Here is a 17,509-nt window from a genome sequence, read left to right as displayed (position 1 = left end):
CGATCAAATTTTCATTATTCAGATAAAAAAGTACTTTTATTGTTCAAAGAAACGAGAAACAGTACGAAGAATTACGAGATCCGTTGTGCAAGATGTCTCGTACGTTTACCAAGTAGTATAGTAGAAATAGATGTAGATGAATCAGTGGAATTGCAATTTTAACTGCGACTATAAATATGTCGAGTATACCGTATAAGAACTTTAACGCCGAATCTACGGAAGTTGATCAAATTAGCGACTGTATATTTTTTAATTATCGAGTTCGTAAACGTAAATTTATGGAGAATCGATCGAGTAAAGTTTTCGAACTTAATTCGATAAATGATGGGAAGATCTGGAAATGATGGGTCTTTTGGAAATGTCTTTTGGATCGCATCGAATATTTCGATGATTTTCACACACTGTCTTGCTTAATCGTATAATTGCCAAAATAGATTCGTTACGAAAATCGCTTCGGTTTCAAAGGATTCTGAATTCCGGCTTAAATATATATTTAACTGGGACGAATAACAATTTTTTAGTTGAAATCAAGAGTTCATTGTGCAGGCTATTTCTATCACCATCACAGAGAGACATAGAGACTTCTATTCAAATCGCAATGAAAAGCAATTCATTTCGGTAACTTTGATCGCCTTTTTTCCAGAAAATATTCAAATAGACATTGTTTTTGAATATTATACCGATAAATTTTAATTTCCTTTTGTTAAACAATTATTCAGTTTATTCATGATTAATATGCAGGATGTTTCTTCGTTACCGCGAAATTTTTATTTCTGTTTCTTCTTTGTCAGAATGTCCATTAACAATAAAAATCAATGTTAATTAACAGAAAACTGTAGTTTAATTCTTGCACTAAAAAACATAGTAACATCCAGTTTGTTCAACGTATTGCAATAAAATTTCAAAAGTTGGTATTAATCATTGATGACGTAAAAACAAAGCTAGAATCCCAATTTCTTTGTTATTAACTTTCCTTCGCCATAGTTCCGAAAGAATTGTCCCTTAAATTTTGTCTCAATTGTTCCGGAGCACTTTGTATAATTACATTCGATATGTTAAATGTAGATATGCCATCCTAAAGATTGCACTAGCAACGATTGCGATTCGATTATTGCTACAGATACTAAAACGTATGAAAAAGCATTTATAATTGGGTTTGGGAATTTTATACCTTTAAGACAAAAATGAATAGGTCAAATAGAAGACGGTAAAAGAATTTAAAGATACTGTTCCATTACTTAAACTTTTTGGAACCATGGTGTGCCGTATTTTTCCTTACAACGATAGATATTTTATATAATTTTGCAATTTTAAATAGTAGAGAAAAATACGTATTAATCGGCATTCAGAAATTTAGTTGTAGGTGTTAGCAAGAAGCTAGGATAATTCCGCAGTAAAATCATCGAAACGATGAAATTGTCTGTATACATCAGTTTTCTGGCAACCTTGAAGCGTCACCCATTTGGCGTGTGGCTTTTCCACGACCGGCTGGAAACGGATAAACCAAGGATGTATCTTAAAAGTTCTAGAGCAACGTAAACGGGTAAACAAAACGGTATTAATATACAGTCGTGTTTCCAGTACACTGTTCACTCGCAATTCTCTTTTATTTTTACTGAATTTTTATCTTAATAATGTAAGATACTACGTTTGGTTATTAATAATGTCAAATGTTGACCTTTGCTTACTTAGCGAAAAACTGAGAAGGGTGGAGTACTCTTTGAAATAAATGTCATATTCTAGACGCGATTAGAAGCCGCGAAAATTTGTTTAAAATCTAACCGTCGAAATCTGAAAAATTCCGTGAAAAAAATGAGGATCTAAAGGAAGTGGGAAAATTTGTTGTTATCAATGTATTAATTACTGAAAGCAAGGCAATATCGAGCATTATATAATATACGATCTAAATAATTAATTCGGTAATTATTTTCAAATAACAATGCAAAAGCAACAAATTTCGCTGAAATTTATTTTTTTTACCGCTATTCCAGGCATTCTGTCAATTTGTTATAGTTTGTTTACCGCTGTCCGGGATATAGTCTTCCGAACATTTCACAAAACGTTCCAGACTTCATTTTTAGACCTTCAGTAGTATTTTATAAACTTTCTGTCGATCGTAAAACAACCATGCGATTTTTCGGGTAATATCAACCGATTCGCTAACGAAAACAGCATTCAATGGAGAAAGTGGTGAAATGAATTATGTCGGTCCCATACATCGTTCTATCGTATTAACCTCTTGGTTAAGTAAACTAATTTTATAGACCCAAGTACATAATTTATAAATCACCTTTTTATTTTAATATCTAATATAATACCTAATATAATATATAATATCTAATATTTAATAATTAAATCACCGTTAAATTTGCCTTTAGCAAGTTCTTTGAAAATTATTCGATAATATGTACGAGCACATAAATCTGTTATTTCTTCAGCACTTATCATTTCTTTAGAATCCTTCTTAAAGTTCAAATTGTTATAAACTTTTTATTGATTGCGAGACTATGTTTTTCATATATATATCTTAAACGTACTTATTTTTAGATAGAATATTTATAATACAAAATTACATTTATATGTTGAAAAAATTACGTAGAAAAAAATACAATTCTATTTAGTTTAAAGAAAAATCATCACGTTCGAATACTTTTCATTAGGTGATTGTACTATAGTCCGTTTTTTGTCCAAATACCCGAAAACACTTGTAACGGCGCTATATTTACACCCCGCTCGGTGGTCGCGCGCGATTATCGTTCACCGAACCCGAGCCCATACCGAAAAACAGATAATAAATTCGAAAGAGCGTCTTCGATTGTTTTACATCGATATACGGAGCGTTAACGGCGAACTAGTTAGCCCGCGGTGCGCGCCGTGTTCCGGCTTCAATTCCGAGACCGCTACTCGGGAACTCGTCTATTCCCGGCTTTTACTCGACCCTGGAATTTTTCCGGCACATCGCGTATAGATTTTTGGCAGAGTTCTCCGACTGCTGCTCTTCTTCCCGGAGCAACTTTTCGTTTCTTCGACGGTCTAGATCGCGGCCGTGTGTTTCTCCACGTGCGAACGGCGCAGACTCGATCCCCGTTCTCTTCCTCTTGGCCGAAGGTGTTCTTTCGCCAGGCCAGGAGGAGGACCCCAGTCTGACGTTAAACGTTCAATTCCGCGGATGGCTGTTGCGCCGCGTCGACGGCACGATACACCCACGCGTTCTTCGCGACCATAACTTTTCCCCGCAACGTGAGAAATTTCGGCGTCGACGCGATTCCCTTCGGATACCCTACGCGCGTACCATTATTGTGTGTTGCATATCTTCTTCTTCTTGTTTCCATCGAGAAAGGATATCGACCGTCGGAAACATCGAACGAATCTGTGCAATCTTTCCAGCCAGTCGCGTGATCAACAGGCGTTGATTCAACGAATTAACGATTGTTCTTTGGTCGGTGCTGTTTTCGTTTAATACGCTCATTGTGGCGACCAGGTTCTCTGTTGTGCTCGATACGATTAAATGATCGTACGTTGAATTGTTTTTAATATTGTGATCATCGACTCGGGGGAAAAAGCGATTTTCCTCATTATTATCTTACAATGTTTTCCAATTATGATTCTTTGCTGCATCGAAGTCTCTACCGAGTTCCGAAAAGCCAACTCGATCAACAGAAATTAACAATCATCCCTGTTTTGGGGGTTGAATTATCGTTTTGTCTGCGAAGCGTAGTTCGGACCAAGATATTAAACGAAATAAATTAATGTTGAATGAATCGAAACGAGCTGCTACTCTAAATTTTATAATATTATTAACGACGTAACAATTTAGCATGAAGACGGGCTTTCTTGGATTTTTAAACGCAAGTCTTCTTTTAAAAAATGTTCGATCAAAATATGAGCCGCTTCAACACACTTTTCTCAAATGAGTTTCAAATCGAATAATATGATTAGAGGTTCTAAATGAAAATAAAATAAACTTGATTTGTGGAAAAATTATTCAGCTACGCAAGACTCGAAAAGTACTGAAAAAAATCATTTTTGGTAAAACGTGACGCTGGCAATACACAATAAGACGATAAAAGAGGTTATGTCTTTAGCAACAATGTAATGTAAACAGGTAGACAAACATTTACATGTGTTTCATACGCATTAACTTAATATACTCGGGCTATGAGACTATTAATATTTGGTATTAATTATGATTATTCCATTTTATCCTCGAAAAATATTATTCCACCATGAATCAGTTCGAAAGATTTAGCGAATTGGGGAGAGTTGCTTTCTGTGCATGCTAGGATCTCGTATAAATGTAATTAGATTAATAGATATATATACTTGAGAGAGATAAGCCAAGCTTTAACGGAAGAACTAGAAATTCGTTAACAGGACGATACGTCGCAGATATTTTGTTGTCTGAACAGGGAAATTGTTCATCGGATATATTATTAAGTAAATCCATTTGCTCATTTACTCGTGACACATGACCTAAACTATGGGTACTCATGTTGATGAAAGTTCCGAACCATCGATCTTCGATACGGAGACGATTCGAACTAGTGCCCGTGTGCGGGCTAAGACCAGCCGCGTGTTCTCGTTTTCATTTTAATCAACTTGATTAGTATGTAACACACTGGCAAATAGTTGAGAAGGATTTAATGAAAATTATCTCGATCAGGATAGAAATCGATTAGGGTGGTGGGAGCCGGTTATTGTGGGGCCAATTTCTGTACGATTTTTTATTTGATATATGGCTCCGCTGTCCTACATAAAATTAAATATGCAAAGGAAAGGACATACGTTGGAATAATTAATTGAATAAATCGAAAATCGTTCTTTTTATCGAAATCGCATATTTTTATTCGCTCATATCAATTCCTCGGATTATTTTGTATAAAAAAAAACTATTAGGCTACCATATTAACAGAATCAATATTTATTTGAAACTTTAAAATCGATTTTAATTTTTCAAATCAATTAAAGGAGCAGCGGAGTCCTATTTACCTCGTCACGTGACACAAACGCCGATGACGTTACGTTTTAAGCCGGCAGCCCAGCAACGCTGGTCTCACGTTCGCAAATGTTTATTCAGGATGTTACGCCTTAGTAGAAATGTGCAAAATCTTGTGAAATATTGATTTTGTCGCAATGATTAACGTTAATAATTTCTTACGCAGAATAACTCGAAGAATTATCTATATGATAATAATCATATAATCTATATGAATAAATAAGAATATGGCGATTTAGTTTTAAATAAATACGCATCTGAATTTTTCGGATGTGTCGTTGCACTTTAAAAATAACAAAGTTGCAGGAGAGTTGACACTTTCGGACCAATCAATTTTTTTTCCTGTACAACATTTTTCCACCTGGTACCAAACTCGACGTATGTACACGCTGCCCCAATTACGTGACTCACCGTGTGTAAATGTAGTTGTTTGATCGGTATAGGAAAATAAAGGAATAATAGAAAAAAGTAATAAAATAAAATTAATAAGTCTTAGCTGTTGTATATTTGTTATTTTCAGATATATGAAGAGATTTTATTAAAAAATCTATTTCAATATGCAGAGGCTTATAACAGAACGGTAATTATCTATTAGTAGTTCGAAATTTTCAGTTTTCGAGGCTATTTTCACCATTTTAAGTAAAATCACGTAATTTTTATGTGAGCCGTCTATTTTTGTATTAAATTTGTATTAAAATTGCCATATTCAAGAGTTTGCATTTCAAAAAAATAAACGTGTATAATACCTATATATATATCACTCTGTTTAATTGTATCTAAGAGACTTAAATTTACAATTCCTGTTAAAATGAAAGCAATTACGATAAATGACAAACATGTGTACAATTTTGACATATGAGAACCATGTTTGTCTGTCTTTTAGAAATAAATGTAGTAATAAATATCATAATGTAGTTCGATCGGGCGTAGACGAGAGCATCGAGGTTTCGAAACGTTGTTGGGACCAATAGGTTGACTAAAGTATATCCGACAGGTGTTGGAATTTTCGAAAAACTATTTCGAGTGAACTATATTAATGGGATCACGAAAATACCTTCGATATTTATGGGCATATTTGTTTGTTATATCAATGTATAATTTAATTATGTACAACCTAAACGATAGATCGTCCAATAATTCAAGTTAATTAGAGTAGAGTGACAAAAATAATTATTATGAAGAAATATCTGTCAATGTCGGAGCACCGTAGGTGCAGCGGCGCGTAGTTCGGAAAGTTCGTGGCATTTTAGAAGTGGTGACTTTAATGCCTTCTTACGTCGATAATAAATGTTCTAGGCGCTCGGAAATCAACGTGTCAGTCTTCAAATTGATCGTGAATTTATTGTGTTGTGAGAAAGGCAGTCGAAATGCTGACTTAAAAATAAATCCCTGGTTTTGGAATACGAGGGAATCGAGTGCAGAGGAAATTGACATCGCGAAGAATCCATGGCAATGTGTGACAAGCCGTTACTTTTTATTATAGAAATGTCATCGGTTATTTAAACGATTTAAACAGATATAGTAATCTATGTGATCGTTAGGAGAAAAATGGGGCGAATTTATTCTATTAATTAAAACTTTCAAGAAATATTATTCAACTTAAACTATGACCTCATATTTATATCGTACAAAATTATTATTAAAATAAATGAAAGTGATGATCTCAAAATTGGGATACTTTAACTATTGTTAAATATTGGACTCGCGTCATCCGCGAATTAAATAGTCTTCCATTTTTAATTTGCTCTGTAATCTTAGGAACTGTGGAAGCTCCTCGAACTGGTCGAATAATTTGGACATAGTTAGACAATAGTTTCCTGTTCAGTAGGCGTCGCAAAGAACAAAAAAAGGGAAAAATGCTGATCATGAAAAGTTGAATAGCGAAACAGCGAGTCATTAACCTTTCTAAGTACTTCGGAGTCGTTGGTGCAACCTTTAGCGCTTTTCTGGAAAAAAAAAAATAAAAACATATACCGTGGAATTATTGACCCCGCCGAGTGCCAACTACGAAGTTCACTTTTACTCGATAGAGCATGAAACTACATTGCACCTTTGACTCGCGCTCGATAAATAACCCCGTGTGGGCGAGATGTTGTCTTTGTCCTCTGTGCTTTTATTTGAAAAAAAACAAAGCTGGACAACGGGGATTCAGAAAATCGTTCGCGTGAATCCGATAGATATTCATTCTATTTATGAGAACAATTTATTTCTACATTGAAATTTGTTAATTTCGTGTTTTCTAACCTCAATAGAAACATAAATTAGCTGTGCAGAGAAATATGTTAATGATACTATAGCATAAAATGTTTGGACGGCATTTTTGCGGTTATTCGGTACAACATAAACACAAATGTGTCGGGTCTTAATTCGAGCGAAGTGCATTATAGTTAATTACACTTTTACGGCTTTCCCTTCCGTCAACAACGGTACGACCGCGTTCATTTTTATTTATCGTCGCGCGACAGCTTTTCTTGAACGTTCTCCCAGGAAAGCGATACGATTGATCGCATCCGACAAAGATGTTCGAAACTGAATTCTTACGACGACACAACGACGTTTATAATTTCATCAGACTTCGCAAGAAAATGTCGATGGGATAGATAGAAACATTCTTAAAGTATCGCAATATGGTATTCAGAATTATTCAAGAATTAACGCAGTACAGAAATAGTATAACGCGTAATTTTTCATCGTTCAGGTTATGTTCATTGGACAATTAATTCATTGGAAAATATTAACTCGAGGGCGTTTCAGATACCAGTGAAATAGATTTCTGCGAACAGCAGAACGATGTATGGATCACATCCATTATAATTGCAATCAACTGGCAACAATCATGACCAAATTTTGACATTAGTAATTTAACCTATAAATATCGATAGAAAAATCTGCAGTAGAAAACCTGTAAACCGCTGATATGCATTTATTAACAAAAATAAATATCCGCAACATAAAACAGAAGGTATCGGAACATTTTACAAATCCTCCATTATTTAGAAATAATTTCAGACGTTCTGAAATGAATTATTTCGAGCAGTTATTTTTTCCTTTTATTCGACATAAAATTCGTTCGGATCTGTCCCGTACACGACACAGAAAGCAGACATTTTAGCGTAATAAATATTCTGTTTTCAACGATATACATTCGCTACACAACATGCATACGAAACTGACGCGATCACGTGGCAGCCATTTATAGCGAAGTTTCGTTAATGTCCAATGGCCGCCGGTTATTACGCGCAGGAATTAGCTGGCTAATGCATCTAGATTTAAAAAAGATCGATGCGTATAAATGGGGGGATAGAAGAAAGAAAGTGATCCGCTGTTATCGATCCGACCGTAGTATGGTGTGCACACCTCTAAACTGGGGCCAAACTGATATCGGGTCACGGAATAGATGTCTTGGCCTTTATTTTTGAAGCGATCGATTGTTTCGAATCGATACACCGACCCGTAGTAGGCTCAGCTTCTTTGGAAAACCGACAAGGAGTATCTTAAAATTTTGTTACTGCGAAGAAAATGTTTTATTTCGAAAAGTGCGTTCTTTCAAACAGACAAGGTATTTTATTTGAAAAAAGTACTCTTTAACTTGATTAAATACTCAAAAACACTATTTTATCCAGCTTCTGGAAAAACAGCAATTGTTCGTATCGTAGAACCATTCCGCAGGCATTCGCATAACCTGTCCCGGCTATCGTAATTATTTCTCGTCACGCCGACAATTTGGAAATGAACATTCGGAGATGTCTTCCGAGACGACCTAATAGTTTCGACAGAAACAGGGGGCGAACGTTCCGATGCAACCGCGGAGTTATTGGGAAATTCGGGATGCCCGTATCTGTTACACTTGTCACAACAAAATTGCCACGGACAGACAGGATACAAACACATAGAAACCCCTCTATTCATAGACCCTCTTAACCGCGTTTCTTGGTTCCGTGGTTCGGAACGACACCGAAAGAAAAACTACGCGTTTCAACCGAAATGTGATCAACGGCCGTACAACGTTCGATTTTTCGTATCAGTCGGTGAGGAAGTTCATTGAGCAAACGTTTGTCAAAGGTGGTCGTCAGCGTACGAGACAAAGAACACGGGGCGGTACTCGTCGGAAGAATACAGGTACCATTGATGCCTACGTGCCACAACGATTGTATGCACAAGACAGCGTGTATCGGCCGCACTCGATGTCGCTTCTATATCTGTCGGTGAGAGAGGAGGGGAGTGGGGGAGGGGAGGGGATGGTGGGGGGTTGATTAAAGTGATGAAGGAGCGGCTTCGATAAGGCTTAGTTTGATCGACGTCGATTAAGCTCTCGTTTATACTCGGTACACCTTGCCCAGTCGCTATTCAATTATTCCAAATAAATGGAAAACCCGGGAAATACACCTGAAATTTTACCCGATTAGTATGGAAATGATGTTACGCGCAGACGATGACATTCGAATCGAATAAAGCAACTATTAGGTTGCCGATATTTTTGCAACATTCTGAAAATTAGAATTTACAGTAATAGTTTATAAAAATATCATTTATCTTAGTCTAAAAATATAAATTGACGAACAATTATACAATACCAACATTTATATAATAATTAAATAAGAGAGCACGAATTCTTCATTCTCATATTAAACTTTTTATCATTTCTTATCGTCTCTAGTCGTTGTATTATTATTTATACACATTATCGCTTAAAAATAGATTAATAATGTTTTACTTCCTTTTTCGTCTGTCACATTCGATTATTTCAAGGGGATGCGAGTAATGGTGTGATAACCGCAATAAGAGAACGAAAATGCCAATGCACTGCTGGCCGCCTTTTTCACTCGAAAAGAGTGTGTAACCTTTAAGCAGCCACAATCCCTTACATTCGTCGGTTTTTATGGGTTTCTATGGAAACCAAGCAATTCGTACCGATTGTAATACACCTTGGACAGATAGAAGATATTTTTAGGCTAGGCAAACTTAACCGCAGTTGAGACATTCTCTTTTCTTGTACAATCCTTCTCTTTTCGACAATTTGAGTATAGATGAGTCGAAATAGCAAATAAATGCAGACCGATGTTTGCAATTTCCACAGAATAATATTTTGCATACGCGATCATTGTAGTTCATTATCGAACGAAAATTAGCATTGAAAGTGTCGATAGTTTTCGAACGATTATAGCGATTTTTTTATTTTTAAACAGACAATAAAATCGATGAACAAACACCGTCTTTTGGTATACAACCGATGATCGTTCACAGAAGTTTATCGATTCTTGTGTAATAAACGAAACATTAAAAGTACGCGCGTAATTTATATAATTCTACCACAAGGACGAACCGCAGCCAGAAGCTGTTTAAAACCTAACCTAAGTTACATAACGGAAGCGTTTTTCAACGATGTTAACACATTCCCTAATAGACCAAATGCCTACAACTGCTTGCACGTAACACGTAGGTCGTGTGTGTCCTACGTTATCCATTCGAGCCATTTTACTTTCGAATCACCAATTACTTTCTAGTTATAATGCAATCGAAACTTTTTATGCTGATATACAAATCGCTGCGCCCATGAAGACGACGCGATGCGAACGAATACTATTCGTTCGTCGAGTCCGAAATTTAGTGCAGTACAAATTACTTCGACATAGCAAATTAGTATGGTTTCGATGCAGTGTCTTACATTATTGTCACAGAGTATAGCTGTCGCATAGAAGAGTAATTGGAAACAAATGAGATCGCTTAATTCTTTTGGTAGCAAGAAATCAAAACTGTGTTAGAAAATAATTAATCTTGAAAAGATTAGACGAAATATTTCGACGATTCGTCGAGAAAACAAAACAGCGACGAATTGATACGTAACACATGGTTTCGCGATTCTCCCTTTCCAGGTAAAAAATTTCCGGTCACCGGTGGTTCACGTAATGCCGCGTTTACCGTAGAGACGGCTCATATGCCTATCGGCTTTGTCCCATCGCGGAAGCCCTTTAGGGCGAAAGAGATATAAAGAGATGAGGCAGCATAGTTCGCGACGCCGTCCTCGACCTAATTCTCGCGGCAACGAAAACTTAACTAGTCCAATATCGTGCACGGAACCATCTTCGCCCCTCGATCAGTCGGACGATATCTTGCCGGGGTGCTCGAACGTCGAAAAACGGCTCCACGAAGTTGCCGACGACGTCGCCAATCACGAAGGCCACAGCGTTCATGAACGACGCACGAGATCTGAGAGGTATGAAGAGCGACCCCGCGTTCCCGATTATTTTTTATTCGATCGGCAACTTGCTCGCAGTTGGCGGAGACGATCTCAGCGCACCCTTAGAGCTATTTCACGCGTTAATGGAATAACGGGAATTGTTGTTTCGCGCGAAGGTTAAGTCGTTAAACTGGACTTTGTTATTATCATTTGCTAACGATATAATTATTTGTTAACGATGTAATTATTTGTTAATGATATAATTATTTATTAACGTACGCAGTAACAAGAAACGTTAGCTTTAGTTTACATTTTCGATTTACATTTAGTTTACATTTGGATTACATTATATAGTACCTTGTTGTGCAATTACCTTTATTTTCTACCATACTTGAACAACACTCTCCCAAAAATAAGAATGACAATCTTATATGAGAGACATCTACTTAACATAATTACGTAAGATGAAAAATACGAATTCACGGAACTGTCTGCATTTTCGCTCGAGTTTGTACAATGCGATCGATTCGGATATTTCACGGATCTTACGTAACATGTTAATGTTAATGCTAATCGATGGTATGGAGGACTTGAGAAACCTTCGAGTGGCTGAAACGGCTGGTACAATTCAAACGTGGTATGCATAATTCGCTAACAATTGACTCTAGGGCTGGTTTCAGTGACTGCGATCATACCGGATCGTTTCCTGGAAACTCGGCGGGCAGCTCGTCGAACAGCAGCCTGTCAACGAGAAGCCTGGACAGTCCGAGCACCAGCCTGGAGCAGGTGCACCCAGCCACCTCGGCGACGAACGCATCGACCTCGTGGGACAGCGATGTTGACGTTGAGCCGGATCCGCCGGACTGGAGTCAGGGGGTCGCCGAGGATGTGCTCGCCAGGCTCAGCAATGCCGAGAAAAAGCGACAGGAAGTCATTAATGGTTGGTCTCTCCCCCTCGCTGCGGTGTTGTTCATATCGAACCGTATAAAATCGGCTAAAACGTTAAACGCGCGAAGACTGTTCATTATAAAATAGACTATAGTATATATTTATATATAGTATATATAAAATAGACTATATATTATATTTTTTTTTTCATATTTCATAATTTATTTTATTTTATTTAATACAAATTCGGCCTTTCTGATTTCAGAATTATTTCACACCGAACGATCTCACGTGCGAGCGCTGAGAGTCCTGTCGCACGTCTTCCACAAGCCGCTGCTCGAATCCCTAGTACTTCCGTTAGACCAAATACAATTACTCTTTTCAAATTTAGACGAGATGGTGACGATCCACTCGCGGTTCAACCAAACGATGAAACGCAAAAAGAAGGAGAACCCGTGCGTGGGCGACGTGAGCGAGCTGTTGTTGGACATGTTCGACGGCGAGAACGGAGAAGCGTTCGAAAGGGCCGCGTCGACGTACTGCGCGAAACAGCAGGTGGCCCTGGACGCGTTGCGCGATCGACGGCGCAAAGATCCGAAATTGAACGCTTTCCTGAACGAGATCGAAGCGAATCCGCTGTGCCGGAGGTTGCAACTCAAGGATCACATTCTGACGGGAATGCTGCGACTGACCAAGTACCCGTTGCTTTTCGAGAATCTGGCGAAGTACACGCCGGAGAGCAACGAGAAGGAAAGAGCCGCGGTTTTGAGGAGTCTCGATCGGAGCAAGGAGATCCTCAGTCGCGTGAATCAGGCGGTGCGCGAGGCCGAAGATTATCAGAGGCTGGCAGAGATCCAGCGTACCATCGACAGATCGGCCTTCGACAAATTCGACCATCCGACCGTTCAGGAATTCAAGAATCTGGACATCACGAAACGGAAGCTGATCTACGAGGGCCCGTTGCAATGGCGGCGAACCGAGCAGAATCGAGCGAAGCCGGTCGATTTGCACGTGGTGCTGCTGGACGACACAATATTCCTGTTACATCGACAAGACGAAAAGTACCTGCTAAAATTCATCAACACGAACCAAGCGAATTCGGTGTTGAGCCCTATCGTGAAGGTATCCACCGTTCTCGTCAGGCATAACGCCGTGGACAAGAACTCGCTCTACCTTGTCAACACGTCGCAAAACGGGGCGCAGATCTACGAGCTGGTCGCGGCCTCGCCCGCCGAACGGAAGTTATGGTGCAAGCATATATCCGAGGCGGCCGAGGCGTACAAGGCTCGTGATAAGCAAGGTAGAAGACCTACACCGCCTACTCCACTGCCAGAAGAACCAGGACCTACGATCGAGGACTCGGCCTCGACTGAAAACGACAATATTCCTGAGAAAACGGATCAGGAACAGGAACAAGAAACCGAATCCAGAGATCCCGTGCAGAATACTAGCGTGGAACAAGAAGAGGAGAAACCTAGTGCACCTGCGCCGACCACTGAACCTTCGATGACTGAACAAACGAAGCAGCAACAACCCCAGCAACCACTTTCGTCTGAATCTTCTACCACGGGTTTGTACAAATTTTTATTTTATTTTATACATTCGGTTCCATTTTCTTATAAAATATGTTTCTTGTTTAGGTATGGGAGAACCATTGCGAATGGTTACTTGTACCCAAGTTTCATTAATCGATCCATTGGAAGTTCACGTAGAAGTGCCACCTGTGCATGTTGCAGAACCGGTACTTACTTCCATAGGTATATTATTTATATATTTATTATAAGAATTCCTTCATGGAACATCTTGAATTACAATGTTTATAATGGTAAACGATACTTGTAATCCATATCCGTATTTATTTATTTCCAGAGTGTCTCAGGAGAAAAGATGATATAATTAAACAAGCTTTGATAGAAAAACAATTGTTAGTAGCAGATATCTTGAATATACCAAAAGAAGACTTTGAGCACGTGGCAGACATGGCATCTGAACCTTCGAGCATGGAAAAAGAACCTACTGAACTTATACTCGCTGCTATTAGTCAAGGTATTTTATGAGTGAAAAATAATTATGGCAATTTTCTTATTTGTAAAATTTCGATTAAAGCGTAATTATTTCACATTGTTTTAGCAAACCAACTAGTAGGCCTTCTAAACTCTGCTTTGAATGTAAGCGAAACGGAAACCGTCCTTGCATCGCGTGGAACATCAGTGCTATCAATACCACCGAGCTGTGAAGCGACCGGCTGTCCATCACCGAGGATATATCATCACCCTCAACAACCTGCTGTGTCAGTTGCCAGCTTACAACCAATGTGCCACTCTCTAACATCCCAATTATCACAGTTACTGGTATGAATTTACAGCAAATACTTCTACTATTCGTTTTTATAGAAATGTGTATCATTACATTACGTAACATTTAATATGGAACAAAAATATAACAGGTTATAAATTTATTTCTACATTATAGGAAATTATAAAAGGTAGAGAAGAGGAACGAGAAAGATTAAGAAAAGAATTACGCAGAAGCAGAGAACGTCTTCATGCTCTTGACGCAGACATACAACGCCGTGAATTTTCAGAAACCTGCTCTATACCGAATCAAACGCAAACGGAGCCCGGTTAGTCTTTTCTACATTCGTTTTCAAATGACTTGAAACATAAATTAATATTCTTTGGATATTATTTTAATATTCTTTTAACTTCTATTATAGGTGACATATTGAACAAAGGAAGCAGTATTGACGATACCCCGCGAGATGTAAGAAACTAAATTTACTTTATTATTAGCGTATTTATATTTATTTACTAAGTAAACGTTAAGTAAAAGTTAACATTGTTAAAATTTGTAAAAAATGGCACTAGTTTGCAATATATGTAGATATACGTTTCAGCATAATACATAGTTTCACATTGATATTAGTAGTTTCTCTTTTTTCTCTATTGCAAACTTAATTTGTTTTTTTAATCTTTGCTAACAGGAATTTGTAGACGCACATGACGAAACTGAAACAAACGAAGAATTGGAACACGCAGAACACGAAACTGAAACGGAAGTAATGGGAGACAGTGTCGGTTGATAACAATATCAACGTATATTAAATAATGTCGACCTGGTGCATTTCACGAGCAAGATCGTTCCCAAATGCTCATACTGGAAGTAATCAAAATCATGTAAAAAAAAAAACAATGACAAATGGCGAGTAGCTGTTTATGGAATATAATAATATTATATACATATTTACAGAATCATGGGTCAATGATTAATCATGCCTTTTGCCAAAGATTTTATGTAACTGGATTTACATGATGTAACGTAACGCGCGTCATGTCACGTCAATAATTAAAAATTATACATAAAGTGTAGACAAAAAAAAACAATAATATAGGGTTGCGAATATTATAAAACGATATAAACGAGGTATCTCTTTTTTTAGAGAGTTGAGTGGAATCTTCGATAGATTATCGAGAACTACCGAAGACTATATCGCTTGAATTAGCAATTTTGATGAGAGCTACCCGACTTTCTAAAAAGAGGCCTCTTCGTAATCCATTATCCTAGAATTGATACAGCTATTATACTATTCCAACGATGCCGAACTGTTTGTATAGGGTTGTTACATTGTGTCTCAAAAGACATCGATTTCTAGAACGTATTGTTTTATATGCAACAGCAATTTAAATACTGAAAATTGTTTTCTGGGATGCTGTTATTTAAAATGTGATTAACGCTCTCAAAGGTGATTTTGAAACCACTTTCATACGAAACTATTTTACATGGAATATATTGTATGCGTTTAGAGCAATTTAGTTTCTGACCTAAGAAGAAACATACCTTTTGTGATTTTCTACAGTATATCATATAATGAGAACCAACTGTGTTGTTACCATGACGAATCAGTAATTGTAAAACGTACATACTATTGCATTTATGCAAAGAAATATAATTGGGGAATTGCGTTGGCACTTGGCAAGTGTAAAATAAATAAACGACAAGTGAAAGAAGAACGCAACGTACATTATACTTTAATGGCTACAAACATTAAGCTATACTACTTTTTGTAAATGTGTATGTGTTTTGCATGGACACTGTAAAATAACTTTAACGCAGTATTATTACGTAATGCGATTTTAGTGCGATTATCTTACCAGGCGTTCTTGTATTCGATAACCAAATGTTCAGGATGGTTAAATCAGACGGCGACGGTAAACGACTGGTTTATAAGGAAACCGTTTCTCGGAATTTAAACAAAAATACAGAATCCATTAACCCTTTTCGTATCTTAAAATCGAATGCAAAGCAGAAGATTCGAAGACAGTGAAATTATCAAAATTAGGAGTATCTCTAATGGTCCATTTTATTTAACTTATTTATTAATACTATTAATAATATCTTTATTTAATTAATTACTGTTTATAGGCACTATCTCTACCGTGCATGTTAACGTAAAGTATTAACGCAACTACAAATATACAGCTAAATCCGGTAAAGGATTATTTAAAAGATAGTAAAACGCAAAATGTTTAAGTTTTGTACTTCCAAATATATTAAAAATAATTAAATCTTCTACATATTTATTGATTAGCAAAGAATTCGATGGAAATACAAAATAATGGATTTTTAAAACAAGGAATAATGTTCTTTTAATATTAAAACTGTCTCCATTTTGTGAGCTTATTTAACCACATTAATACATTGTAATATTACATTCTACCTTAATACGGTGTATTAAGTATTACTATTGTTATTTTTTCTAATATTAATTACTTTTGCTGTTGTATAAAATTTCAATACGAACGTAAAAAGAATTACTAACAACATTTGTTTTATGCAATAATATTCGTCTCCTGGTGCTATATATTTGCCTAAACGAACTACAACAAGTTCCTTTCTTGATCATAAAGTGAAAGAAAAAGAAAAGCTTATACATTTACATAAAAAATCCTGAACATAATTGGTAAATGCAACATTATCATATTGAATACAAAAGTAAAAACAATTATAGTCAATATAAGATTATCCTTCAGAAATAATGTTTACAAGAAATCAAATATTTACAATCGTATGTACGAACAAAGTACTATAACAAATATTTTATAGAGGTTTAATTAATAATATAACGCTATTTCGTTAAATACATCACTGGAAAAAAGAAAAACACAGTTGGGATTGAAAAATTGTTCTACTTTCTGTGACAAAGGACTGATCGTGCAAAAAAGACTTACCTGTTTACATAAAATCTTTGCTACTTTTAAACACTAATAATTCCCTAATGATAAAATACGAATTATTATAAATACATTACTATGTACATGTAAAAAATATTTAATAACATTATTAGTTGATATTATTAATTATTATTATTATTAATATTATTATTATTATTATTATTATAATTATCATTATACTGCATTAAAATACTTATTAAATTGTAAATTACCCTG

At 36.5% G+C, this 17,509-nt stretch overlaps 1 protein-coding gene across 4 annotated transcripts in view; it reads left to right on the top strand.

Annotated features, from left to right (window-relative positions):
• The window catches only part of Rhogef2 (Rho guanine nucleotide exchange factor 2), a 40,176-nt gene extending 22,675 nt beyond the window's left edge, over positions 1–17,501 (top strand). For 3 of the 4 annotated variants that reach the window (XM_078184390.1, XM_078184387.1, XM_078184389.1), the window contains 8 exons: positions 11,843–12,114; positions 12,328–13,632; positions 13,703–13,819; positions 13,932–14,108; positions 14,193–14,413; positions 14,535–14,685; positions 14,779–14,825; positions 15,046–17,501. In XM_078184390.1, coding sequence (XP_078040516.1) covers positions 11,843–12,114; positions 12,328–13,632; positions 13,703–13,819; positions 13,932–14,108; positions 14,193–14,413; positions 14,535–14,685; positions 14,779–14,825; positions 15,046–15,144 — 2,389 coding nt within the window. In that variant the 3' untranslated portion in view covers positions 15,145–17,501. The remainder of the gene's footprint in view (positions 1–11,842; positions 12,115–12,327; positions 13,633–13,702; positions 13,820–13,931; positions 14,109–14,192; positions 14,414–14,534; positions 14,686–14,778; positions 14,826–15,045) is intronic. The other variant, XM_078184388.1, reaches the window with a different exon arrangement.
• The last annotated feature ends 8 nt before the right edge of the window (positions 17,502–17,509 follow it).

Source organism: Augochlora pura, chromosome 6 (genome assembly GCF_028453695.1).
Source record: "Augochlora pura isolate Apur16 chromosome 6, APUR_v2.2.1, whole genome shotgun sequence".
In the NCBI taxonomy this organism is placed as follows: Eukaryota; Metazoa; Arthropoda; class Insecta; order Hymenoptera; family Halictidae; genus Augochlora; species Augochlora pura.
Note: the sequence above shows the minus strand (reverse complement) of the source record. Positions and strands in the feature narration are given on the sequence as shown.